Source organism: Anopheles stephensi, unplaced genomic scaffold, assembly GCF_013141755.1.
Source record: "Anopheles stephensi strain Indian unplaced genomic scaffold, UCI_ANSTEP_V1.0 ucontig60, whole genome shotgun sequence".
NCBI lineage: Eukaryota > Metazoa > Arthropoda > Insecta > Diptera > Culicidae > Anopheles > Anopheles stephensi.
In genome coordinates, this window is record NW_023405428.1 from 3,104 (window position 1) to 28,230 (window position 25,127).

Genomic DNA, 25,127 nt, shown 5'->3' on the forward strand with positions numbered 1-25,127 from the left:
GTAGCATCAACTGAACTCACCACAATAATCACATTCTTTGTTGACACTCTTTTTATCTGTTTTCAAATACTTACTTTGACTATTTTACGTCCATAGAAGTGGTATGTGGCGATACAAGTGCATCAAGAGCACGTCCGAATATGTATAACGCTGTGAATCGACTGAAATGTAGCTTTTTTGAGTTTGAAAATCCATTGCGTGTCTTCTGCTTCGCGTTTGTATACACAACTACAACAACGAACGACATTCAACGCTCGAAATCACATAGAATTCAGAACCAGAACAAACCAACTAAACCCAATTTCTTTTCTCTTGTGGAAACACAATGGATGCGTCGCACTGGCATTTTCAATTAACCTGCCAGTGATGAAAACTGAGTAAATCTACCCATCCCACTACCAACATAGGGTGCAGCATTAGTTTGTAAGCATATAGTCACTTGCTTACCACGATGAGCAAAAACTACACGAGCATGAAAAAAACGGGTGAACATAGGAAAACCATGCTAGTTATCCTCATGGCTCAACCGCAACATGTGCTGCGGTTCCAGAATGGGATAGAAACTCATCCAGCGTGCGATTCATCACAAATCGCATACTCATCATGTTTGAATAGACGTGTAGCGGCATTGCACTAAGCATCGTTGTGACCGTCACCGTATTCTAATTAGACACAAATACACCTAACCAGTTCCGTACATTTAAATTTCTGTGCACGGAGAGTAAGCAGAACACAAGTATACAAACTATTAAAGAGACCGTTATGGCATCATTGCAAGTCAATTTGCAAACTATGTTCTTGGTTTCGCGGAATTTTCTTCCGCTCTTCGAATATATCACTAAAATCTGAATCTAAAGCAACACAACATTGGCCATATTAGAATGTTCAAGCATGCTGTCTTTTTTTTTCGTTTATCCAACTGATCTCGATAATAACAATTGATGTCACTGTACGCAAACTGTACCTCTATCGCGGTAAGCCCGTTCCGCTCTGATAGTTAAAATATATTTCACTCGCATGAAACCAGTTGTACGCTTTTACGGAACGGAATATGGTCTCCATAGAAAGCAAATGACAATAAAAAGACAAGGGCTAGCAAAATTTAATGCTTTTCATTATTATATTGGACCCGCTATTCTTATTTATCTACTTCAGTCGCAGATGCTTTTACTTTTAGGCTATACTTTTGCTACGACTGTCCTCTACTCCGTCTGCAGAAGAACTTAAGGGCACTGCACTTGTGGCTAGTATTCAGAACTGTGTTGAATCGAAAGGGTGTACGGTCTGGCCTACGGTATTGTTTGTAGATTATCTTTAATTTTTTTTACACGCCATCAATAGTGCCATAACAAATTTACCCGCAACGCTGTTCCTGAAATAGTGACGTGTTGTCAAGTAAGAACTATTTTAATGGCTAAACATGAACATGAAATATATGATCAATTCTTTCATATTTTTCATATACCCCATTTTTGCTTTTGTCTTGCTTATTATTTGCGTTTTTCGGGTTTAAACATGTATGTCAACAAGCGCATGCCAAGTTCCCTTTGATCTCTGTTATCGCTATAATTGATATATAAATTTTTCATCCCAAGTTGTCCTAACACGTTAAAGAGTAATCATAGAAAAAAGTATCTAATTAATGCATATTTTATGTACTCTGATCCAACTGTCTAATAACAATCACTCAATCTATTTCAATAACTGCATCGTCAGATTTTTCCACATCCGCTATTATGGGTTTGGTTTTAATACTACTTTCTCTACGCAAGAATTGGCTGATAAGGCTGTTTCTCGTTGACTGATTTATGTTTTGGCCACGCGGGACGGACATCAGAAGAGGCACACGCTTTTTGGATTTAGTGGCAATCGGACATTCGGTGTCATTACTTTCTCCTTTGTGGCTACTGTCACCGCTATCATGCACGATCGATGGTTTAGTTTTGCCCTTATCCATCTGTTCCATCTCCGGCAATGTATTCAGGCTTCTATCAATATTTGAAATTTGGTCCTTTGTGACCTTATTTACTGAATTACCATCAACTTCCTCCTTGTGGCCATCGATTTTGCTTGTAGCGCTATTGAACTTTTCAACGTTAGCTCTAAGTTCTTGCTTCAAATTCGTTTTCTTTTCTTGTTTTTCTGTACGCGGACGTTTCTGCAAATGATACTTCCATTCGTTTGGCAAAGTTAAATCCATCAGGTCGTACTGTTGGAGCACACTTCTCTCAACTGTCCAACATAATTTTCCCTCCATCGGTCCTGCCGAACGACACGTACCCCACTGAGCAATTTCCTTAATCTTGTTCCTAATGCTCTCCAAACTCAAATCAACCGACTCGTTACAACTAGCCCAAAAAGCATGAAACTCACGGACCAAAAACTTGCGATTGTTGACATTTCCATGCATCAATCGAGCCAAATCGCGGATCGCATCATCTGTTATTTTAACCTTCTTTAAGCTCGATTTTTCAAGATCTTTACTCGGCGACATTGCATCTGTCGCATCCTGTTCATTTATCGCACTACTGCTCCCATTACATACCTTGGAAGAGGGCCGTGTAAACGAGATCGGTTCGTCCGGGTTGTAAAGCATAGCGCGATCGTCTAACATTTTTCGTATTATTACCGAACATTCCATGAAACGATTTGCCTCCTCAACGTCGTCACCATTTAAGCTTCTCTCCCAAACGCAGCCAATCAATCGGGGTTTGATCTTTTCCGTCTTTTTTTTCATCTCCGCCACAAACTCTTGCTGCAAAAATTTTAACTTAAATTTCTGTGTCATTGATTCGTCGCCGATTTCACCATCCTCCTCCGCTGCATGCAGCTCTTCATCACTTAAGTGCCCGTGAGGTACGAAAAATTCGTTGTCCACTTCGTATTCTTCTTCCGGATCTACATCCTTTTCATCGTCACTCCCGTCAAGGGATTCTCCCGGCTCTTCCTCTTCCCATTCGTCGTCAGAATCGATTTCGTAGTCGAAGCATTCCTGGAAAACCAAACTCAGCTTTATTTTTTGTTTTTCGATCAATTTTGTAAAATGTGTTCTTACGGTGTCCTGCACAAAGGGACGACGTGCGCTAATATATCTGCTTCGTTTACGCCAAGTTCCCCTATACGGTGGACGACGATTTTCCACAAAGAGGAAAAATTTTGTTTTATACTTTTCCTTCAATTTTCCCGGATCCACCTCAATCTGATGACACACGTTTTCATCTGAAAATGAAAAAAAAGGTTGGATAACCTTTGTTTACTGTAATAAATTCGATAAATCTAATGCAAAACTTACCAACAACCATAATGTCATCGGTTTCCTCGTCATCCTCTACATTCCACGTACGGTCAGTTTTTAACGGTTTATGTAATTTTCTCTTCAACAGCTCAAGATAGAGATGAGTGCGATCGAATATTTGCTGGCCCTCTGCACTATGCAACATCTTATCTAAATTATCTCGCTGGACCGATTGGAGAACCCTACGCACCGTTGGCGCCAATCGCATGTCTCCTTTCACACAGAACGGCATAAATCGCGAATGGCCTAAGCCCGTACCTGCACTCATCATCGCGACACCTACCGACGAAGATTCGACGGAATTTTCATCATCCGAAGCTTTTACAGGACCACCTCCATTCAGCGACTTCTTGACGAAGAAGCTAGTGAAAGCTTGCGCCACCTTTTGCTTTCGCTTTTCCTCTGCTTCCTTTTCTTCTTCCTTTCGCTTTCTTTCCTCTTCCTTTTGCTCCTCTTTCCTGCGACGTTCTTCTTCTTTTAAGCGCTTCTCTTCATTTTTCTGTTCAATTTCAGCTTGTCGTTTTTTCTCTTTTTCTTCGCGTTCTTTTCGCTTCTGTTCTTCTTTTTCTTCGCGCTCTTTGCGCTTTTGTTCCTCGCGTTCTTCCCGATCTTTACGTTTCATCTCTTCCTTTTCCTCTCGTTCTCTACGCTTTTGATCTTCCTTTTCGACGCGTTCCTTTTTACGCTGTCGCTCTTGCTCCTCTTTTTCGCGAGCCTTCTCTTTGCGTTCCTCTTGCAATTTGCGACGCTTTTCTTGTTTCTCTTGTTGCTTCAGTTCTCGGCGCTTTTCGTAGTCCTGACGACGAGCAAGCTGCTTCGGAGTTAGTTTACGAACCTTATTTTCATCTTCGTTTGGAAAATTTTTTGAATCCGGAGTGCAGAGTAAATAAATGTCTTCCTCGCTCGAATCAATGTTGGAAGATGTGTCCAGCCCCATAATGTTACCCGATTCATTTTCAACAATCCCTTCTGAAGGACCAACTGCCGTGTTACTTCCGCGCGTATCTAAAGATTCAGATGATGAAGTTGTTTGTATTTTGATTTTGTTTGATTCAGCAAATCTTTTTTCGCTTTCTTCTACCGAGCTTGAAGCCAATATTTTGTTATCTTCCTTCTCAGCACCGTACAGTTGTTTGTTTTCCATAGTAGGCAGTTCTTTTTTCGCACTCACGGAACCATTACTTCCCGACGCATCCGCACCATCATCTGATAGGTCGGTGTCGTCCAAAATTATTGTCTCATCAATGTCACCTCTAAAGTTCATTATTTCTTCACCAAATGCCTTTTTCTTTTTCGGTTTCATTTTATCTACGGAATTACGTTTTCGTTTTCGAATCGGGAGTTTTATCAAAATTTTTGGCGAATCAATCCTATCAGCATCGAGTTTCTTTTGTTGTCTTTTCGTTTTTCCTGTCGACAGGGATACACCACTACCGCACACTGCTGATTCGGATGGTTCATCTGCATTGTTAGCAGGTTGCTTGGCATTGCGCTTTTCTTTCGTTGACACGGTCGGACCATTCTCATTAACTTCACATACACGACCAGCTTTTGCTACTCGTCCGGCATCTAATGCTTCCGTCGACGGTTTTCTCTTCCGTGCTTCGCTCAACTCCTCCGAAGGTTTCACCGTTGATGTTGACAAAAGTTGAAAAGGCAACCGGCTTTGTTTCATTTTACGAAGGTTTGATCCTGGCGAAGTTTTCGAGCCGTCTTGCGGCACTGCGGGAACCGTAACTTCCATGTGGTCCAATCAAAGTTGCAAGACAAATAGTGTCGTAAAATCTGAATTGAAAAAAAAACCTGAAGTTTTTCTTATCAAAAAGTAAATCGAACAGGAAGCAACATAAATCTACACTGCACGTAAACTTCTAGATACACACAATTGTTTAGAATATGGCTCGTTTTCTACACTTCATGAAGCGATTTCACGATAATATATAAGTTTGCAGCATTTCCACATCTGAGTTGAGCAAGCACAATATCACTTTGCGCCTGGCTTGTCTGTGACATTTAAAAGCGCGGTCAAATTTGTTTTCATTGTCATTGGCCAAGGTGTTTAATGGCGTTATTTTCAGTCTCCCAAGGTCTGTTGAGCTTAGGTCTGCACAATTTGGGGATTCGTGTTGGCATGGCCTGTGTTGATAAATTATTTATTAAATCATTCTACAATGAGCTATTAATTTCCATTTTATTTTATTTTCTTATTGTCAACACTGTAAATACTGACCGGAAACATTTGCCAAAGACTTTTTCAAGTCATTTCTCAATCAAGTTGATTAAAATTTTTTAATTATATGTATAAAGTGCTTTGCAAAACTGTGTTTAAGCAAGTGTACATTCATTCGTCTAGGAAGTTGCATGCATGCCTATATTTTCGATTAAATATTTATCTGAAAAATACAATACCTATGTCCACTATTGACAATTGCATCGATCACTGTGCATCCATTTATTGACATTTGCACTGGCAACACTGTTCAATGTTTCTGACTTCTGCCAACATCGGAATTGTAAAATACAAATATCGTAAAAGATCCGGAAAATTGCGCTCGTCGTATACGTTTACCATTTTCCACGCTTCAGACAAAGTTATTTTATAATTGTGTGCTTTGAAACCCTTGTTGAAGCAGCGCTTATTCCATCCCGTTGCCAATTTAGCTTTGCAAAGAGCAGTGATAAGTGCTGTGATTATTTGGCTTATTTCATTTAGCTTGTTTGCTGTGTTTGTTCTGTGCGGTGTACTTTCCCCTCATTCCATACTGGTGTTTGTTCTGTTTGAGTGTGGGCTTAGTAAAAGGTACATAATTATCGCACATATTCCCAATCTTCAAATACATGTTTTCCTTTAATCGCAGAATTACTTCCCAACATCTCATCAATGAGTAAGATGACTAAAAACAAACTTAATTTGACGTTGCCGCCTGGTTCGGTGGATGTTCCCGCTGGGCAGCAAACAACGCCAACACCCTCCTTCAAAACGCCATCCGGAACCGAGTACGTCATTGGCAAACATAATCTGTTGGGAAAAGCGAAAAACAGTATTGATGCGCTCACGGAAACTTTGGAAGAACTTGAAATGGAAGAAAGTGCACGCAAACGCATTAAGGTATTTCTGAGCCAGAAAGAAAAAATCGGCGAGTTGAGCGACGAAGATTTGGAGAAGCTAGGCGAACTTGGTTCCGGAAACGGAGGTGTAGTGATGAAAGTGCGCCACATTCCCACTCAACTTATAATGGCTCGAAAGCTTATCCATTTGGAGGTTAAACCAGCGATAAAAAAACAGATCATAAGAGAACTGAAGGTATTACATGAGTGCAATTTTCCTCACATCGTTGGATTCTACGGTGCTTTCTACAGTGATGGAGAGATAAGCATCTGCATGGAGTATATGGACGGTGGATCGTTAGATTTAATCTTGAAACGAGCTGGAAGAATACCGGAAGCCATTTTAGCAAAAATTACATCCGCCGTTCTTAAGGGATTGAGCTACCTTCGCGATAAGCACGCCATTATGCACAGGGACGTCAAGCCGAGCAACATTCTGGTAAACAGTAGCGGAGAGATTAAGATATGTGATTTCGGCGTTTCCGGACAGCTAATCGATTCAATGGCCAACTCGTTCGTAGGAACTCGAAGTTATATGTCGGTAAGAATTCTTTTTTCTCATTTAAGTTACCTGTATGGAATCTTACTTCAGCTAAACATATTACATCTTTACAGCCCGAACGCCTTCAAGGTACCCATTATTCGGTCCAGTCCGATATATGGTCTCTAGGGCTCTCGTTGGTAGAAATGGCAATCGGAATGTATCCCATTCCGCCGCCAGATGCTAAAACATTAGACCTTATATTTCAGGAACGGGGAGACGATAGTTCCCCCGGTCAGAGCGTTATCGAGCCCAAACCTATGGCCATTTTCGAGCTGCTCGATTACATCGTAAATGAACCGCCACCTAAATTGGAGCATAATTCATTCACCGATAGATTTAAAAACTTTGTTGACCTTTGCCTGAAGAAAAATCCTGAGGAGCGAGCTGATTTGAAAACACTAATGGTAAGCCGCTACTAAATAACATTTCAATTGCAGTGTATTTTACTGTTGGCCAAATGGCGTTGCAACGATCTTAATGCTAACACTAACCCTAACCTGAGCTATGAATGCAGCTCTATTTGGTATAGGAATCTAGGGAGTGGATAGTAGACGTGAACGAAAGGTTAAGAAGAGCAAAGGATTTAATCAAAGAGTTGGGAATTGTAATTAAATGTACTCATAGCAAAGTGAAAGATTAGGATGATATTGATTAAGGATCGTTGTAAAGCCATATGGCAAACAGTGAAATCGACATATGGACATGATATAACATTCGATAGTTGCTTTTGGTTTTAGAATCATGAATGGATCAAGAACATCGAAACGGAAGACGTCGATATTGCCGGATGGGTATGCAAAACCATGGATCTAGCACCGTCTACACCGAAAAGAAATGCGTCACCATTTGCAAATTAAAATGTTGTGCGCACCCTGTAATGTATATGCATTCTTTAATAAGAATTAAGAATATTTTATCGTTTTGAACCTTTGTGAACGTTACATTATTGTATTTTAAACGACCACTCGTGGAAGAAAGAAGCACTTGGAATAACTACCTAATAGTGATTATATTCTATCACAACGATCTTACTAGTTATAGCTGCTGTAAGATTTTACTCTGTGTACATTATTTTCTGTTTTCAAAAAATTGACGCAAGGAAAATAACAGTTGCAGATTACAAAGAAGGAAGCAATTGCAAATAAAACCAACTAAAACAATTAACGCTCTCTCTACACAATTTTTGAAATTCTAGCATTAATTCCCCTGAAGACATTCAACGTAAATAACGATAATGGCAAATTAAAAATAGTATTGTCTGATATTTTTGTCGCACTTATTACTATTAACAAAAAGCTCGCCATATTCGGAAGGAATAGAAAAAGAGAACGAGAAAGAAGTGGAAAAACTATCTGCAGTAACGAAGTGCTAATGAAATAAGAAAAAAAAACATGCAGCTACAATTACTGTTCCTAATTCACAGTAATAAAACATTATATGAAATAAATTGTATACATAGGAGAACAATAGCCTCAAGCAAAATAACATACAATTATTTATTGTTTTCCGTCCTAGTAAACGGTTCACAGTTAACACCGCTCTTTCGGAAAAGAAAATTAAATTGAACGTTTACTTGTCATTTATACTTTACAATTTCCTACCGTTTCAATTTCTTTTCAGCCAGACAGCAAAAAACAAAACAAATTACCATCGTTCATATCATTTGGGTAGATAGTTTAATAGAAGGCACATATCCTTTTTTAATGATTTGTTTGTTTTGTTTCACGAGTATTATCTTACTACTTGTGTTTTAAAGCTAATATTAATATTTTTTACCCACGGTTAACTAATCACCAACTCACTAACTTTTGTTTTTTTTTTATAAGTTTCCAATACTGTTTTCGGATGATGTTAATGTGTAAAATAATGTTAGGATGTTAGTGCGACGAAGATCGGAAAATCTGTGAAATATCAACATCATGCCGTGATATAACTAACATGATTAACTCATTTGAAAGCTTTGTTATAAGAACAGAAGCAGTTGTATAAGGTAGAACTCGAGAGATCCCATCGAATTTTGGGATCTGTTACTATAGGCCAGATTACTTGCGTATGAAAAGATCATAAATTCATTTAAGAATACGATATTTGAAGCACATCCTTTAAATACTATTCCTGCGAAGAGTTTTCTGTGCTTACATTGAGCCTATATTAATCATTGAATTGGAACCAAATAAAAATTATCAAAAACAAAAACATTAATGCAAATTATCCCCGGACAGCATCATGAATATATGGATATATATATATATATATATATATATATATATATATATATATATATATATATATATATATATATATATATATATATATATATATATATATATATATATAATTTGTTTTGCTCCTCTACAAATAAAAAGAATATTTATCTTCCATGTACACATCTTACTATCTTAATAGCTCCTCTTGTGTTAAGATCAGTACGCAGCCAAATACAAATAAAAGAGTAAAGTGCATGTCTTATTCAAAGCTTAAACGCTACGTTACACAACGATCGACGCAATTTTATCATCGAGAAAAAATCTTCATTTCTCGTTGTTTTTTTTCCTAGTTTTTAATTCTTACGCCCACCTAACCAGTCACGCGACATCAACCATCGTTGGTTTACAAACGGTCAGGGTAGAAGGAGTGGTTTGAAATATGCACGACAAAATATGGCCGTCGGCGATGGCGGAAGATCCTGACTGCGGTAAAATGTGTTACATTCTTTCTCCGTTAGCTTATCAAAAACGGCCGCATACTCGCGATGGAACGAAATGAGATCGATGTCCGCTCGGCCGATTTCGATAAACGCTAGAAACAGCATGTCGCGGTAGATTGAGTGCGTACGATCGACGCCTCGGTGTTTTAACTTTTGCCGTTCGTTAGCTAGCCGTTTGACGGGTGTTAGTAAATCGTTGCATCGTATCGAAGCAATTACTTGTTGCATCACACTAATGCACGTTATCAAAACCAAATCGGAAAATTAAGAAACAAGAGAAATGCAGTTAAATTAGATGAAAAGATTGCAGAAAATGCACAGAACACTTACGTTCTATTGATCGATGTTTGGTCGGTAAGCAGAGCTTTCAGTAAAGTACTGTCTGGTTGATTTTGTCGCCATAGCATATACATCGCTGGCCCCGCTTCCGAATGAAGTCGAGGATTGTCCCACAAACAATGTACATTCACTGTTTTTACATTGCTCAACGGATCGGGGTTGTCATCCTCCTGCAAGAATTAGAAAATCACGTTAAACAAATTATTTACATACCATTTTCAGCTTCACGGTACTTACCTGCTGCGGTAAGGCAAGGTAAGGAAGATGTGTGTTGACGTCTATTCGTTCCATAAACCATACTAAATTCCAGTAAATGATAGGATGTTCCTCCACGAACTTTGCATTACTAAGCGCCAAATCACCTTCCTCACTAAGAATGTTTTCTAACTCTTTACGTAGCACGAGTGGATTTAAATATGGCACACTTATCATGTCATGTTGATGCTTCGAAGTAGTATGCTGCTGAGAAGACGGATTATCTCGCTGAGGATTTTGTCCTTCGCGTTTAATTTGCACATTTAGAAATGGCACTGTCACCTTCCCGCATGCATTGCATGTGGTGTTCAGATTGGAATCTTCCGCTGACCATCCAGCCATAACGTCTTCATCATACAGGAGTACAGAACAGTTATGACATTGCGAACAAGACGTGATTTGGATAACGAAATCTGCAATACTAGCCTCCGATACCTGGAAAACCAACAGGATGTTGAACCGTAAGACTGCTGTTTGCTTTTTTAACCTTGGTGGCATTATACGTACCTCTGCGAATGTGGGATACATATTATCTGGCAACGTTGGATATACATTCAAGCTATTTGTCGACGTTGCATTTTCACCTAAAGGAACCAAATTATTGTAACTAGACTTACGCGATTCACTGAAACGACCCCAAAGATCGAATTCACTGGACACACGACGCGACCGGCTGCCATTCATTGTCTGCATCGGATCATCGTGATGAAGTAGATCATTTTCAGACCCATGGCCGTCTCTTTCCAATCCACTCCCACCAATTAATCCGCTACCTGTTTTGACTGGCGTTGAATTTGCTGAAATGGCTTCTTTTATATCGTCCAACTTCTTTGCTACCGAATTGGCTGCATTCTTGATGCTGCTTAATCCACTCTGTAGGATCTCATTTGATTTTTTCCCAGTAAGGCTCGGACTGTAATGAAAAGTATCATAATTGTTTACTAACACAATTGTTTCATTTATGCAATGCCCAACGCGCAAACACCTGACAACTTTAAATTGAACATTCTTGCGTGTTTTTGAGCGATTTTAACGATCTTCTAGGAATATGTTATAATGTTGTTTGTTTAAAATTGTTTTATTTCTTTTAAAATTGTTTTATTAGCCATCTTCTTTGGTACTAGAACCTAGAAAGGCTTAGACCTGCCATTTCTGGCTCTCCTTGAGCTGATTTTACCAGCATCCTGCTGGTTAGGATTATCATCCTGATAATCAAACTTGCGTATGGGAAGGCGGTCGCCGGGCCTGTCGTGTGAAGAACGGCGCCTCTATCGCCTCGTCCATAGCAAAGCACTATTCTTATTAACCACTAACAGAAGAAAAAAACAGTTCGAAAATCGGTTCCCAATCTGTTGAAATTTATAAGAAATTCTTTAACAAGCATCTCCAACTCCATAATCAAATTTCGTCAAAAGTAGTTTTAGAATTAATGTTTATGTGATTAATATTGGATCTTTTGAATAGTTTTACGATTTCATTAAATAAATATCTTCTCTTCTTTCTTGGCCTAACGACCTCTTAAGTCACGCCTGTCATTTCTTGCTTACTAGACTTAATGATATACGCATAGTTGGATAGTCAGTCCTCACTATGGGGGAAACGGCCCAGATGGGATTTGAATCCCGGTCCTGTCGTGTGAAGACATCCATCTACTACCGGCCACCTCCATTAAATCCATTAAATAAATATGATGCTTGTAATTGACATTTTTAAGTACTATTATTAGGTCTATTACACGTGGTAATTTTGCTTGGAATAATTCCGGAATTTCGCTGTTTCGCTGTGGGGCGGTCCGGTGGCCGAGGCGATAACGGTGCCGTTCTTCACACGGCAGGACCGGGGTTCAAATCCCATCCAGACTAGACTGCCTCCCCGTACGCAGGGCTGATTACTTTGCAACGGGTAAAATTAAGTCACAGAAAGCCAGCAATGGCAGGCCGAGTCCTCTCGAGGTTGTAGTGCCAAGTAAGAAGAAGAATATTTGAAACTATAGAAAATATGTCAAAGATTGTTTAGAAACATGCAAACATCTTCCCAGAAAAATGAGTGTTGCATTACTTATCATACAGATGATATCAAAATCTTTCATTTGTTGCTTTAGAAATCGCACTCTTGAATGTCCACTTGTAAGCATCTTAATTTTAGTACTCTGTTATTCTTTTCTGGGCGGTCAGTGGCCAAGACGATGGCAGCACCTTTAGCATCCTTTAGAATCCCGTCTAGACCGTCTCCTATTACACACTGACTCCAGTTATGGGTAAAATCTCGAGCTTTCTTGAGGTTATAGTGACACACTAGATGAAGTTATTTTTTGTGGCCAAATGACATTGGATGAGTAGTTAATAACTGCGCTCAAATATAATCATAACTACCCAATCCGAGACATGTCAAATTCGCCAAATTGCCCACGAGTAATTAAAAATGTTATCATACAAAGAGATTATTAGTTTGTTTCTAAATCTAGCTTTATGAGCAAATACACTTACCTTATGTTAGAAATATTCTCTATCATGTTTGTGGATAACGATTTCAAGTCTTTTTTCATGGACATGCGTGCAGGTGAGTAACGGCTACAATAGAGCAGAAACATTGCGGTATGGAAAATAATAACAGAGACAAAACAAAACAAGGCTTCTACAAATATGTGCGAGCAAACATTCAACATACTTCAGCTACATAAATGAAGTAAATAATAAAAAAAAAACATATTCTTGTCAATGAACACATCAATCAAGAAAAGCAAATCAAATCTCAAAATCTAAATCTAATTACATTACGTGAAACGGTAACACACCATCCAATTATCAAACTAAATACTCACCCGAAGTTAAACTTCAACGTTGACCCCAAACTTCCAAATCCCGACGAAACCGTGCTGGTCATAGGCATAGTTTCGGACCTTTGCATGCTTTTGTTTAGCTGTGTCGAATCGTCAAACGTTGCTGATCGTTGACCTTTGAATAAGATAGGTTGGTCAGTGTAGATGGTATTGTTGTTACTCGCTTGATATTGTTCCGCATTTTTCTCTACAGTTTCGCTCTGTTCAGCCACCAACTCTTCCGTCATATCATTCAGTGCTCCCAAGGGATCGTCCTGCGTAACTAGAGTGCGAGGTGAAATTCTGAAAATAAATAATACAACCATTTAGGAGACTTTATCTATAGCAACAACCCTTTGCATAATCTTTTCGTACTCACTTTGTAGGACTGCCCTTTGCATATGCGTCCTTCGTATCTTCTGATTCAGAAGCAATGCTGCCCGATTCTCGTTGAAATTCTAGCACACGTTTCGATTTCATCCCATCGCCTCGTGTTTGTCGCTGCAGTTTGTCAATAAATTTCGAATCTCCTGCAAAGCTATCGGCTCTTGCTAGCATGCGCGGACTGATATCGCAAGCATTAGCAGGAGATGCCTTTTTGTAGCCAGCTTTTGCTTCCTTCGCAGCAACAGTACTAGCATGTGAATGCAGTTGTTTGAGATGATGACTCGCCTCACCGCTAATTAACAGCCCAGCACTCGATAGTACATCCGCGGATTCCTGGTGACCAGGAGTTGTAGTTTGCCGCACAATTGCACCTACTCTTCCGCGCAGTTTGTCGAAGGCACTAAAGTCCATCGTTACGTTCGTATTCGGTTGTAGTTGTTGCTGTTCTGCTTGCGAATATCCAGAGTCAAGGCTTGTTCGTGATGTACCGTCTACTAGCTCTAATGCACCGCCGATGGAACTGCTTTCGTGCGAAAGGGAGCGCCGGCGACGGTCGGCAAATTTTTTTCCAGCACGTTTAAAATGTGCTGCCCCGATCACAATGTTCCGCAAACGATGCCAACGCATTTGTGACGACAAGATGGAGTCCGATGGCCACTGAGCCTCCAGTACGCACCGATTGTAAACTCCATACGTGAGCGCGTTCGGTTGAATGCCCGATCGCTTCATCAGGTAGTGTAAATGAACTGCAAGCACGGGAAGATTGTGCAACCCGCACAGCTGCATCATAATGCGATAGCAAACCTCATCGCACGGCACCTTCAGCTTGCATGCTTTGCTAAGTAAATCGTATGCCGCTTTTAACACGGCATGTTCCCGACCCGTGTTCTCCGATATTAAGCTCGGTAAAACGATAAAGTAAATAGAGTAGCATGTAGCCAGCAAATGTTTTGCCCACAGCTCCGGATTTCCTTGATGTTTGCGGGCTAATTTCTGCGCTGTTTTAATCTCATGTTTTGTGCGACGGGCCATCGGTGACCCAGGAGCAAGACTGTTGTTGTGATGCTGCAACACATTATCCAGCACACTTCTTCGCGTTTCTTTTAGCAACATTGAATCGAGCGAGAATGAACTATAAGCGTATAGTTGATCTGGCAATCCGGGTTGGCATTCGGGCGGTAGAATAAATTTGGTGCGCTCGCTGCTCTGACCCGAATCCCATTCGATGAGCTTGATTTCGGTTGGCGTATCTTCGTACGCACTCACCTTTTCGGCACATTCATCAAAAAATGCTAAATTGTGGTCGCTGTCCGACACGAACGAACGTTCTTCAATAAACCGGATGAACATTTGCGTTTTCATAAGCAGAGTGAAAAATTTGTGATGTGCCTTATCACGGGATCGTAGAAAAGCGTCCATGCGAAACAGCGCGCTCGGATCCGTAGCTCCAATCGTAGGCGCCTTCGAAATCGGTACTAAGTAATCCCGGTAGCCCTTTAAAATGCATGCCATGAACTGTAAAAATGCTTCCTGAATCCGTTGTTCTAGATTTTGTTCGCGTTTTCGCTTTTTTAAATCACGATCCAAGCTGTTGTTCGAGTCACAACCTTGGTTTTGATTCAATTCTTCTAGGTTACGCAAAGTTTGTCGTAAAACACGTGCTGCTCGTTTTGGCAAAAGTTTGGTAGTTAGGTGCTTTTGCGATTCACACAAACTAATATTGTTTGTGTCCAGATCGACGCACGTTACATCACTGGGTGGTTCGTATAGATCGAAAAAACGTGAATCCACTCCTATAAGGTACGGAAGTGGGGCATGTAGTACCTCGGCTAAACCCAGCGGACAGAGCGGTATGTAAGGACATTGCCATTTGAATGGAAACAGAAAAGATGAGACTGCTTCCGCTACTGCGGTCAATATGGCCGGTCGTAAAGAATGTACGAGCAACTTTTGTTCCGTTAAAACCAGCAACAGCACATGCAAACAGTTTTCCGGGCCAAGATTGGAAAGCAACTGCCGAAAACCAGCACCGCTACGAGGTAGCGGCGAATCTTCTGGTAGCGTAAGCAAAATTCTGTTATTACTGAGCGTTGAAAGTTGTAATAAAATGCTAGGCGATGGGAACGGCACCTCATCTAGCAGATGAGTTATGTATCGTTCGATTGGTACTGGAAGCTTTTCGTTGAGAATCGACAGTTGCTAAAATAAGATAAAAATACAGTCATGAGTTAAGGTTCTGTTAAACATCCACAACATGCTCATGCTTACGTGTAAGAATTGTAGCCATTTCTCAAACGTATCTCCAAATGGCCACCTCGACAAAATGCATATCGATTTGTTCACGTGCAAAGAATGAGTTTTATGTGAATCTTCCGTCCAATCCAACAGCTCACGTTGTTGTGTATTCAGTTTATTTTCACTACAAAAAAATAAAATATCAGTATTAGCTCAAACTTGTAATATATCACTGATCCGTTGTTCTCACCAAAAATCTTCGTAGAATGTTAATGCTGATCCGTATACTTTGTATGTACCATCGTTGACAGTCAGCACAAACGTACTGAAGATTGGTTGAATTGGTTTTCTTTTTATCTGTAATGCAATACATGTAGTTGCAGTGCTGTATTTATATATGTATCTACGCAAATACCTTCCCGTCACCGCCCGGTACATGTGGCCAAGTCTCCAACGTTGTGCCCATCGGTAGGCAAAACAGTGGTACACTGGGGCACAGTGTTAGCGGAAAATCATTATGATCATGTGTTGGATATCGGTGTAAAATTTCCGGCTCGTAACTGATCAATTTCGGACGGTTCATCGATTTTTTGTAACATAGATACACATCGCTTCCCATGAGACCTTTGTTGAGCGTTTTATGGATCATGCAGAACGCATGAGGAGGTTTTTCGCCCTTTGAAGGTATAACGACACACAGATCAGTTACCACCAGTTCGTTGCACGGCATATCGGTGGTTGCACGCCGAAACGTTAGAAACGTTTTGGCAGAAGAATTATTCACGTTCGCCAAACGATCGCCGGGCGTGCTTATAACAATCTCTGCATCGGCCATTATCCGTTCGGCACCTTCGTACATTACGCCAATATCGACCAAAGGCGGTTTATCCTTGCCACGCCGATAGTAGATAAAGCAGCCGGTAGTTCGAACGGAGCCATAATTCAGATCCGCCAGCAGTCCCGACGGCGTGTTCTCGAGTATCTCATAGTCCGCGGGGATTTTCTCACCCAGAGAAGGAAAATATACGCCTATGTCAGTGATAGGATCTACACTGTTGGTAGATCTTAAATGCGACGAATCGTTAAATATGTTCTCTTTTAGCAGTTTCGGGTGATCGGGCATTCCAGCTACCACAAAATAATCGGCCACTCTTCTTTCTTCCATTGTTGATCTAGATGAATGTTTCTATCGCAGCAACAGAAACTGAAATTTGGAAAGAATCTATTTTGTCAACATCGATTCATAAAGTTCAGGAGCTGTGTTAAAAACTTGGTGGTTGGTATACAAGTGTACAAATTTCATTACAAAGATTATATCCTGATTCTTGATAAAAATTGATTTACTTTGGCTGTACAACCAACATACGTTCAGTCGGGCGCCCTTGGTCTTGCACTAGCTTCATTCCAATACAGCAGCAATAACGTTCTAAATGAAGAATATACACTCTCGCACACAAACGCGCGATCCCGCGCACGCACACATGAACCAAAAATAGAATTTGATGCATCCAGCATACCAATATGCACATGCACATGAGAACCCACAGGAAAATTGTATCTAAGATAACTATTTTCACAAATATTCAATCGTACATAAATGAAATCCAATATACACTATCCCTATATGACGAATTAAATTCATAAATAATGAAATTATTTAACTCCAAGCCTATCAATGATAATTTTTGCAGATGGATCCATTTGCCCCTTGGCACCATGCACATTTATTTTGATTTGCTAATTCAACACTGCTACCATCCCTAGGATTCCATCAGCATCCGTGAAATTCACCATTTGCTATTCAATGACGAACCTGCATTGCTTAATTATTTTGCTCAATCGCACTCCTCCAGCCACACCTTACACCACACTACATAATATAAAGAAGCGTACATCTCTTCTTACCACCGCTTAGCCTTGTAGTTTATTCAGTTCCACCGAACGTCTGCCTTTTCTTAAACGCTTTTCTACAATTCGCTAATCACTGTTAACTATTTAGTTTCGCAGGCGGACGAACTTTCAATTTACCTCGTTCTGTGGCTAGTCAAGTGTTTTCGTGTTTATTATTTTCACGAGAAGAATTACAAGACGGTAATTCTACTGACAAACGTCTTGCGTCTGACACAAGGTGTATGTATTTAGAAGGTGGATTTTTATCGATTTGACAGGGCGACATTTTAGTCGAGTTATGTCAGAGTTTGTTTACAAAAACATATGGTATGGGGCTACCAACATGAACAAACAGCCTCTATTCTCAGTCCTTTGAGCAATTTCGCTAATTTATGGGTCATCTTCGCATATTAAGTGTTGTCCCACAGACGATTGACGATATTTGGTTGCATTTTTCGTCAAAAAATCGCAAGCGATACCACCACCGGCGCCTCCTCCGACGCTGCCATCACTCTTCTCAATACCCTTCCCCTCGATCACCACGGAACTGTTATGTCAGGTCGAGAAATGTCAATTTGCTCTAAACAACTCTACCTTCTATATCTACATACCTTGGTCTGACATGAGAATTGATATTGTCAAACGCAATGTCAAAGTCATTCCGACCAAGGTTTATGGATATGAGAGGTAAAATTGTCCAGAACAAGGTACAGCAAATCTCCGCAGTTCGCCATACTCGATATACGCCAATTCGCTTTAGCTAATGTTTCAACCAAGGTGTATGTATTTAGAAGGTGAATTTTTATCGATTTGACAGGGCGACATTTTAGTCGAGTTATGTCAGAGTTTGTTTACAAAAACATATGGTATGGGCTACAAACATGAACAAACAGCCTCGATTCTCAGACCCTTGAGCAATTTCGCTAATTTATGGGTTGTCTTCGCATATTAAGTGTTGTCCCACAGAAGATTGACGATATTTGGTTGCATTTTTCGTCAAAAAATCGCAAGCGATACCACCACCGGCGCCTCCTCTGACGCTGCCATCACACTTCTCAATACCCTTCCCCTTGATCACCACGGAACTGTTATGTCAGGTCGAGAAATGTCAATTTGCTCTAAACAACTCTACCTTCTATATCTACATACCTTGGTTTCAACACACACAGTTCATAACTGTTTTGACGGGAAAACCTTTTTGATTTTTTAAATAAACAATTATGTTTACTTCAAAACAACATTGATACATAATATTGCCAAAAGTTGTAATTTTTATATTAGTCAAAAAAACCATGAATCATAACACAAATGTGTTTATTCATGGACACACAAGCATGAACAATACCCATACATAGACAAAATGTAATATTGGTTGTCAGGAGCAATTCGATACACAGCAGCTCTCCGATGTACGCAAATTTTTGGGACCGACCTTTTGAACGAAAATCAAATTATCGTCAGCTGAGGGGGCTCGTCGGTAAGAAACTCCTATCTCCAATTATGGGATAACAAACCCCCTATCCCCCTCGGTTCACACGTCTACAGAAACTTGTTTTCTGTTAATGGTATGTTACACGAATTTAAAACTTGGCAAGAGCACTTATCAATTGAAGCATCTATATATATTAAAATATTTATGATATTAAAATTTTTCACATATTTCCAAACAGCAACGAAATTTGTCGGAATTAATAAGGGATTTTGTTGTTGAAAAATTTTGCATGTCGAATACCACGCTCTCCTGTTCATTCACCATTTAAGCAATCTACCGGTAACAACATGCATCATATTAACACTGTGGACGATTCATTTGACGAAATTAAGTCAAAAGTTTTAAGATAAATAACAACAAGTCAATCCATACTTGAAACCGAACATGGATAAGTTGTTTTCACTTCGAGCATTTAATTAAAAATATACAATGCAACACATTAGATGGAAGTTAATGCAAGGCAGTAAGGGATCAGGGAGTTAAAATGTAATTTCAAGAGTTGATTAATTCATTCATGAAGGTTTGCGTCTAATTAACGAACGTTGCCCGGCTAAATGTAATTTAGAATTATTAAAAACGAAATCATAGGGAGAAATAGAGTTATAAAATGTAAAATTGCCTTTTATAGTTATTTGAAAATGTGTGTGTATGATAAACAATGTTAAATGATCTTGACGTACTTTAACCGACTTGAAACATAAATGCAAGTGATGCTGAAATAACAGTCACGCAAGACAGAATCTAGTTTTGCAAGGTCACGGTACTGTAAAATAGCTCTTCGAAACCGGTTCTTTCACAGAAATACAAAATAAATTATTACAAACAGTTGCGGTTAGAGTAAACCTGTAACACATACCTTTAGATCTTTTTTGGATACCATCAACACCACAAAAAAAAAAAACTTTTTTGTGCGAAGTTCTTGCTCGCATCGCTCGCTTTTTTGTATGCGATTATATGGCGATCAAGAAGATTATGAAGCAGGCAGTGCGTCGTTCGTTGCCTAAACGTTGCTTACCGTGATGTAAAATCATCAACCAAAAACTAGTTTCAAAGCCTACACCCGTTCGCTAAACATGTTTGACTGGTGTGATCTGTATAAAGCTTTGAAGTCTACCTATTATCCATCTCAGTTTGTTGCGAGTGTCGTGCGTAACGCTTCGATGTAGATCATCGAGCAGGATTCGATATCTTGTTATTTATTGTAGTAGTTAAAGTGTATAAAAAATGCTATTTGTGTTATCAGTGAATCATGAACAAATCTAGCGCTAGTTATAGCTATCGTAATAAGGAGAATAAAAACATTTATTATGGTGTTTGGGTTTGATTAAATAAAGTGTAGTAACAACAAGTTCAGTATTGTGGAAAAAGTGAGATCCGTATTAAAATTACAAAATCGGACGAAGATGAACATCTATATGATTGTATTCTTCATGCTTTTGAGTTCTACCGTTATAACAGCGCGTACTTCAGAAAAATTAAAAGTTACTCTGCCTCATGGTGGGACTCTAATTGGTAGATATTTAAACACGTACAGTGGTCAAGGCATTCTCGCTTTTCTTGGAATACCGTATGCCAAACCTCCCACCAATGAGCTACGGTTTAAGGTAATTATTTTATAATAGTGATAAGAAGCACATCATTTGATACGAACATACCAAGTTACATTTCCATGGAGAAAGTAATTGAACTTGTGCAACCGTTGGTATATCAGACTGAACGTTGAGCCACGATACCATAGCCGACCAAATTGCTCTATAACAAATTGATCTTAATTACACCGACGTCATTAATGAGTGGGCTGATGAGGAAAATACCTACATACAAAGCTATTGCATTCTATCAAGTGCTAAACCTTGGCACCGCTGGCTTATCGCGAAGCTTTATTTAAAAAAAACAAAACAGCATCAATTAAATTTTGTCTCCATTGATGTAAATATGGAGGCGCCCAGTATTTGTGTTACGAGTTGTTCAATGTTTTAATGAAGTTCAAAGATCATAGATTTCTCGTTGTTGCTATATTTTTCATATTTTCACTTCTCTCGGCCTATGTAACAAAGCTCTTTTAGTTTTGGACTTTTACTTGCTTTTTGGCTCTTATACCTTTTCATCTTTCCTACTATTTTCCAACAACCTATCTCCCCCACCCTTTCTCCCTTTTTCCCTTTTCTCTCTTTCTTGTTTTCCCTTTTCTCTTTATCTCTCTCTACTACCGTACCACCTCCTGGCTCTCTCTCTTCCTGCTATTCCTATATTTTTTCTTTGGTGACTTTCCTAATCTACTGTACATTTTTTTGCCTTAAACATTAATTTACCCATCAACCGAGCACGCCCGGGATAAGGCGAAATATCAGGGAGGAAATGCCTTGGTAATTTTTTTGTGATTTTTTTTTTGGCATTTGTATTTCGTCAGCACATGCGGTGCTGACAATACGACTTCAAGCCGTCATAATAAATAAATAATAATAATAATTAATTTACCCATCCCGTACGCAGAACTGACTACTTCACCAAGCGTAAAAGGCCAGAAATGGCAGGCAGAGCCCTCTCGAGGTTGTAGTTCCAAGGAAAAACGAAGAAGAGACATTAATTTAATATTTTTTTTATGCAGTTTGTTTTTTTTTGGTTTTGTTTTTGTTTGTTTGTTTTTGTTTGTAGTTTGTACAAACTTTGCTATCAGCCATGGACCGCCTAGTCGTATTGCTTACAAAAACAAATTTACTGCATATGCTTTAAATCTTATGAAAAATTACTATAATAAATTGCTAGAAAGAAAAAATAAAATCACTTAATAAGCGAGTGGATCCCCAACTACAAAACAACAACCACCTGGATATTAATTTAATAACCTTTTAATAACCTCACACCCACAACCGAGCATGCCCGGGATAAGGCTAATAAAAGGGAGGAAATGCCTTGTTAATTTTTGTGAATTTGTAATCGTCCACACATGCGGTGTTGACAATACGGCGTAAAGTCGTAATACTAAAAATATAAATAAATTAAAAAATAAATAAATAAGCTAGTGGATCCGTCTAGTTGAAATTTTATCACAAATGGGCGTAGTATATGCTAGTCCCTTATTAACTTTGCAGGATAGAATTTGTCAAACAGGAGTAGCGCTTCTCCCTTAATATATTTTATACTTGTCAATGTTTCTTGTTTTTTCAAGACGATTTCCTTTATTTAATACAAATATTGATTAATACTTTCCATTTCCTGTTTTAGGCTCCAAAACCATTTGGAGGGTGGGTGGGTGTTCGTTTTGCAACTACCGATGCCCCACTATGTACTCAGCGTGATCCATACCGGCGGGATGAAGCCATTTCCGGTATCGAAGACTGCCTGCAGCTTAATGTATACGTGCCGGAACGTCCACGAATGCAGTTGGCCGATTCAAATGGAACGAAATCATTACCTGTAATGGTATTCTTCCACGGTGGTGGTTGGCAATGTGGCTCAGGAACACGTTCGTTTTATGGGCCGGATTACTTGCTTGAGCATGACATTATCTATATCGGAGCAAACTTTCGTCTTGGACCCCTTGGATTTCTCAGCACAGAAACAGCTGACTGTCCGGGAAATAATGGACTAAAGGATCAAAATTTAGTGCTCCGTTGGATTCATGAAAACATTGCATCTTTCGGTGGTGACCCTCGCTCAGTTACCGTGTTTGGAGAAAGTGCTGGTGGTGCAAGTGGAACATACCATATGATGTCACCCTTGTCTAAAGGACTGTTTCACCGAGTTATTTCACAATCCGGAGTCAACCTAAATGCCTGGGCTCAACCGGCACATCCAGGAGTAGCACAAGCACGTTCTGTGCAATTGGGACAAATGCTACAATGCCCGCAGGGCATCGATGGACGATTTGCAGAAATGTTAAACTGTCTTCGGCATGTGCCTGCAGAAGAAATAACTAGAAAATTCTACGATTTTTTTGTAAATATTTTTTTGCCTTGAAAATGATGTTTTACCGGTATTATTTTCCTGACCAAAAACTATACAAATATTACTTTTCAGCTTTGGGATACCGATCCTATGATCCCATTCCCACCCGTTGTGGAACAAGACGCTCCGGGAGCATTCATCACAAAACATCCAAGAGAAGAATATGAACCACATGCTATCGGTCTTCCGTGGATGACTGGATTAACATTGGATGAGGGAGCTTTGAAAAGTGCTTGTGAGTTATCCTTTTTTGGAAGACCTTTTTGTAATTAAACATTTCACGTGCAGTTCTAATAATCCATCTTTGTTACAGCATTGATAAACTTACCGGAACTTCGACAGAGTTTAAATGACAATTGGGACCGTGCGTTACCTATTTCTTTGTACTACGATCACCATGAGCCTGCCAGGCAGCGCCAAATTACGCAGCACATTAACAGCTTCTACTTTAATAATCAGAAGCTGGTCGAAGCAACTGAGAAAAATCTGACAAATGTAAGCATTCAATACACGCACTTATCGTACCATATTTTCCTAATTACTTCTTCCCATAGCTGTACTCGGATGCTTGGTTTTTAGCGGGAATGGATGAATATTTGCAAATACGTTTACTCGGCCATGATCGACGTTCATCAACTTCTATAAAATCCGGACCAACATATGTGTATCTTTTTGCACAAAAAGCGTCCGCCAGTTTCACCGAGATATTCAAAGGAGGGAGAGAAAAATATTACGGTAAGTGTTTTTCTTTCCCTTTTAGTTTCAACGCTTTTTTATTGATTTTTTTTTTGTTCACTGTTAGGTGTGTGCCACGCTGAGGAGCTTCAATACATTTTTCCCATCGCGAAGGAGATCCCAAATTTCCATACGTCCGTTCCTTCTGATGAAGAGCTGGAGATACGACGCCTTATAATACAGTTATGGGTTAACTTTGCTCGCACCGGTAATCCAACTCCAGCCCGTGAAACAGATCGTACTATTCCCCACTGGCCTTCGATCGACCAATTTCCTTTGCAGTATCTACGAATTGGTAGCATTGATTCCTCGAAGGAACCAATTTTAGCATTAGAATCAGGGCTCTTTGAAGAACGGGCTACTTTTTGGCGGGAACTTAAAGCGCACCATACAACAATTTTGTCCGATGTGAACCAAATTCATCAATCACGAAACGAACTTTGAGTCTATTTTTCAATTGGTTGTTTTTTTTCACAAACACTTTTAGTATCTAAATACCCTGTCTTATTTGGCATTTACACCCATCGTAATAATAACGCGGCTGTATGAGAATCGAGTGAAATTAGTAATAAATTACTCTAAAATGTGTTATTGACATTATAGTATTATACGCAGTTGTATATTGTAAATAAAGGAAGGTATCATAGTAATTAAAGGACTTCTTAACGCTGTTGACTAACGATACGTTTATTACAAACGTCCGAGGGAGGCTATTTCCAGAAACAATTATCCTTTACAATAGAGTCCCCTGCTTTTCGTGTACAGTTATACCGTTTAAGAATTATTCCCATCACATCTATTTAAAAAAAAATCGTTTGATGTTACACACATCAGAACCACTATCTGGGTTTTGGCGATCCTCATGTATATTGGACTCTATGTTAGAAAAAGAACACAGTTGAAACTGAATGACAGTATTTTTATTAATCACTATTGCATTAATTATAATGATAGATAAAGTTCATTCCAAATAGATTGCTTAAAATATGTTGGGCGTTTGTTTGGAATACGGATGTTAGAAAAAGAGCACAGGTTTAACTCCATAAAGACAGCTATTTGAATAATCAACATGTTGTATTTTCTTATTTTTTTTTATTTATTTTTTTTTTGATTATGACGGTTTGACGCCGTATTGTAAACACCTTGCTGACGATAAAAAATTCACAAAAAATACAAAAAAAAAAAACTACAAGTCATTTCCTCCCTGTTATTTGCCTCGATTGCCCAGGCATACTCGGTTGTAGAAGTTTGATTGCGGAGTGATTATCCAGTTCTATGGTGGATGTTGTGTTGCAGTTGTTTTGGGCATGTTCGTTGTCTGGTTCCGGTTCTATTGCTATTTTTATTAACGTCGTGGTTTTTGAGTTCGGGTGT

General features: G+C 39.3%; 4 protein-coding genes across 15 annotated transcripts; 2 read left to right on the forward strand and 2 right to left on the reverse strand.

Annotated features, from left to right (window-relative positions):
• Nucleotides 1-1,093: 1,093 nt before the first annotated feature.
• Nucleotides 1,094-5,320, reverse strand: LOC118517188 (chromatin assembly factor 1 subunit A-A-like). Of its 4 annotated transcripts, none has more exons than XM_036063128.1 (4): nt 5,179-5,320; nt 3,293-5,080; nt 3,056-3,219; nt 1,094-2,992 (listed from the first exon to the last, which is right to left on the reverse strand). In XM_036063128.1, exons 2-4 carry the CDS (start codon nt 5,037-5,039, stop codon nt 1,688-1,690), a joined length of 3,216 nt encoding a protein of 1,071 aa, XP_035919021.1. In that variant the 5' UTR covers nt 5,040-5,080; nt 5,179-5,320; the 3' UTR covers nt 1,094-1,687. The 4 variants fall into 4 exon arrangements, with proteins under 4 accessions (XP_035919021.1, XP_035919020.1, XP_035919017.1 ...); XM_036063127.1 differs by having other exon boundaries at nt 3,293-5,096; nt 5,178-5,313; XM_036063124.1 differs by having other exon boundaries at nt 3,293-5,109; nt 5,179-5,312.
• Nucleotides 5,321-5,751: 431 nt separating this feature from the next.
• On the forward strand, nt 5,752-8,429 carry LOC118517187 (dual specificity mitogen-activated protein kinase kinase dSOR1-like). Of its 2 annotated transcripts, none has more exons than XM_036063122.1 (4): nt 5,752-6,095; nt 6,154-6,944; nt 7,019-7,351; nt 7,685-8,429. In XM_036063122.1, exons 2-4 carry the CDS (start codon nt 6,177-6,179, stop codon nt 7,802-7,804), a joined length of 1,221 nt encoding a protein of 406 aa, XP_035919015.1. In that variant the 5' UTR covers nt 5,752-6,095; nt 6,154-6,176; the 3' UTR covers nt 7,805-8,429. The 2 variants fall into 2 exon arrangements, with proteins under 2 accessions (XP_035919015.1, XP_035919016.1); XM_036063123.1 differs by having other exon boundaries at nt 5,757-6,095; nt 7,669-8,429.
• A 978-nt stretch (nt 8,430-9,407) lies between these two features.
• Nucleotides 9,408-17,870, reverse strand: LOC118517186 (DENN domain-containing protein Crag-like). Of its 7 annotated transcripts, none has more exons than XM_036063118.1 (11): nt 17,717-17,870; nt 16,104-16,892; nt 15,939-16,045; nt 15,722-15,872; nt 13,446-15,652; nt 13,070-13,369; nt 12,735-12,818; nt 10,756-11,161; nt 10,231-10,683; nt 9,985-10,163; nt 9,505-9,886 (listed from the first exon to the last, which is right to left on the reverse strand). In XM_036063118.1, the coding sequence occupies exons 2-11, from the start codon at nt 16,851-16,853 to the stop codon at nt 9,568-9,570; spliced, it is 4,956 nt and encodes a 1,651-aa protein (XP_035919011.1). In that variant the 5' UTR covers nt 16,854-16,892; nt 17,717-17,870; the 3' UTR covers nt 9,505-9,567. The 7 variants fall into 7 exon arrangements, with proteins under 7 accessions (XP_035919014.1, XP_035919011.1, XP_035919007.1 ...); XM_036063114.1 differs by having other exon boundaries at nt 17,594-17,806; XM_036063117.1 differs by having other exon boundaries at nt 17,582-17,806.
• Nucleotides 17,871-20,182: 2,312 nt separating this feature from the next.
• LOC118517189 (venom carboxylesterase-6-like) lies at nt 20,183-24,411 on the forward strand. 2 transcript variants are annotated; one of them, XM_036063129.1, is made up of 6 exons: nt 20,183-20,674; nt 22,296-23,009; nt 23,091-23,253; nt 23,332-23,513; nt 23,573-23,753; nt 23,821-24,411. In XM_036063129.1, exons 1-6 carry the CDS (start codon nt 20,474-20,476, stop codon nt 24,195-24,197), a joined length of 1,818 nt encoding a protein of 605 aa, XP_035919022.1. In that variant the 5' UTR covers nt 20,183-20,473; the 3' UTR covers nt 24,198-24,411. The 2 variants fall into 2 exon arrangements, with proteins under 2 accessions (XP_035919022.1, XP_035919023.1); XM_036063130.1 differs by lacking the exon at nt 22,296-23,009 and having other exon boundaries at nt 20,184-20,674; nt 23,821-24,403.
• Nucleotides 24,412-25,127: the final 716 nt, after the last annotated feature.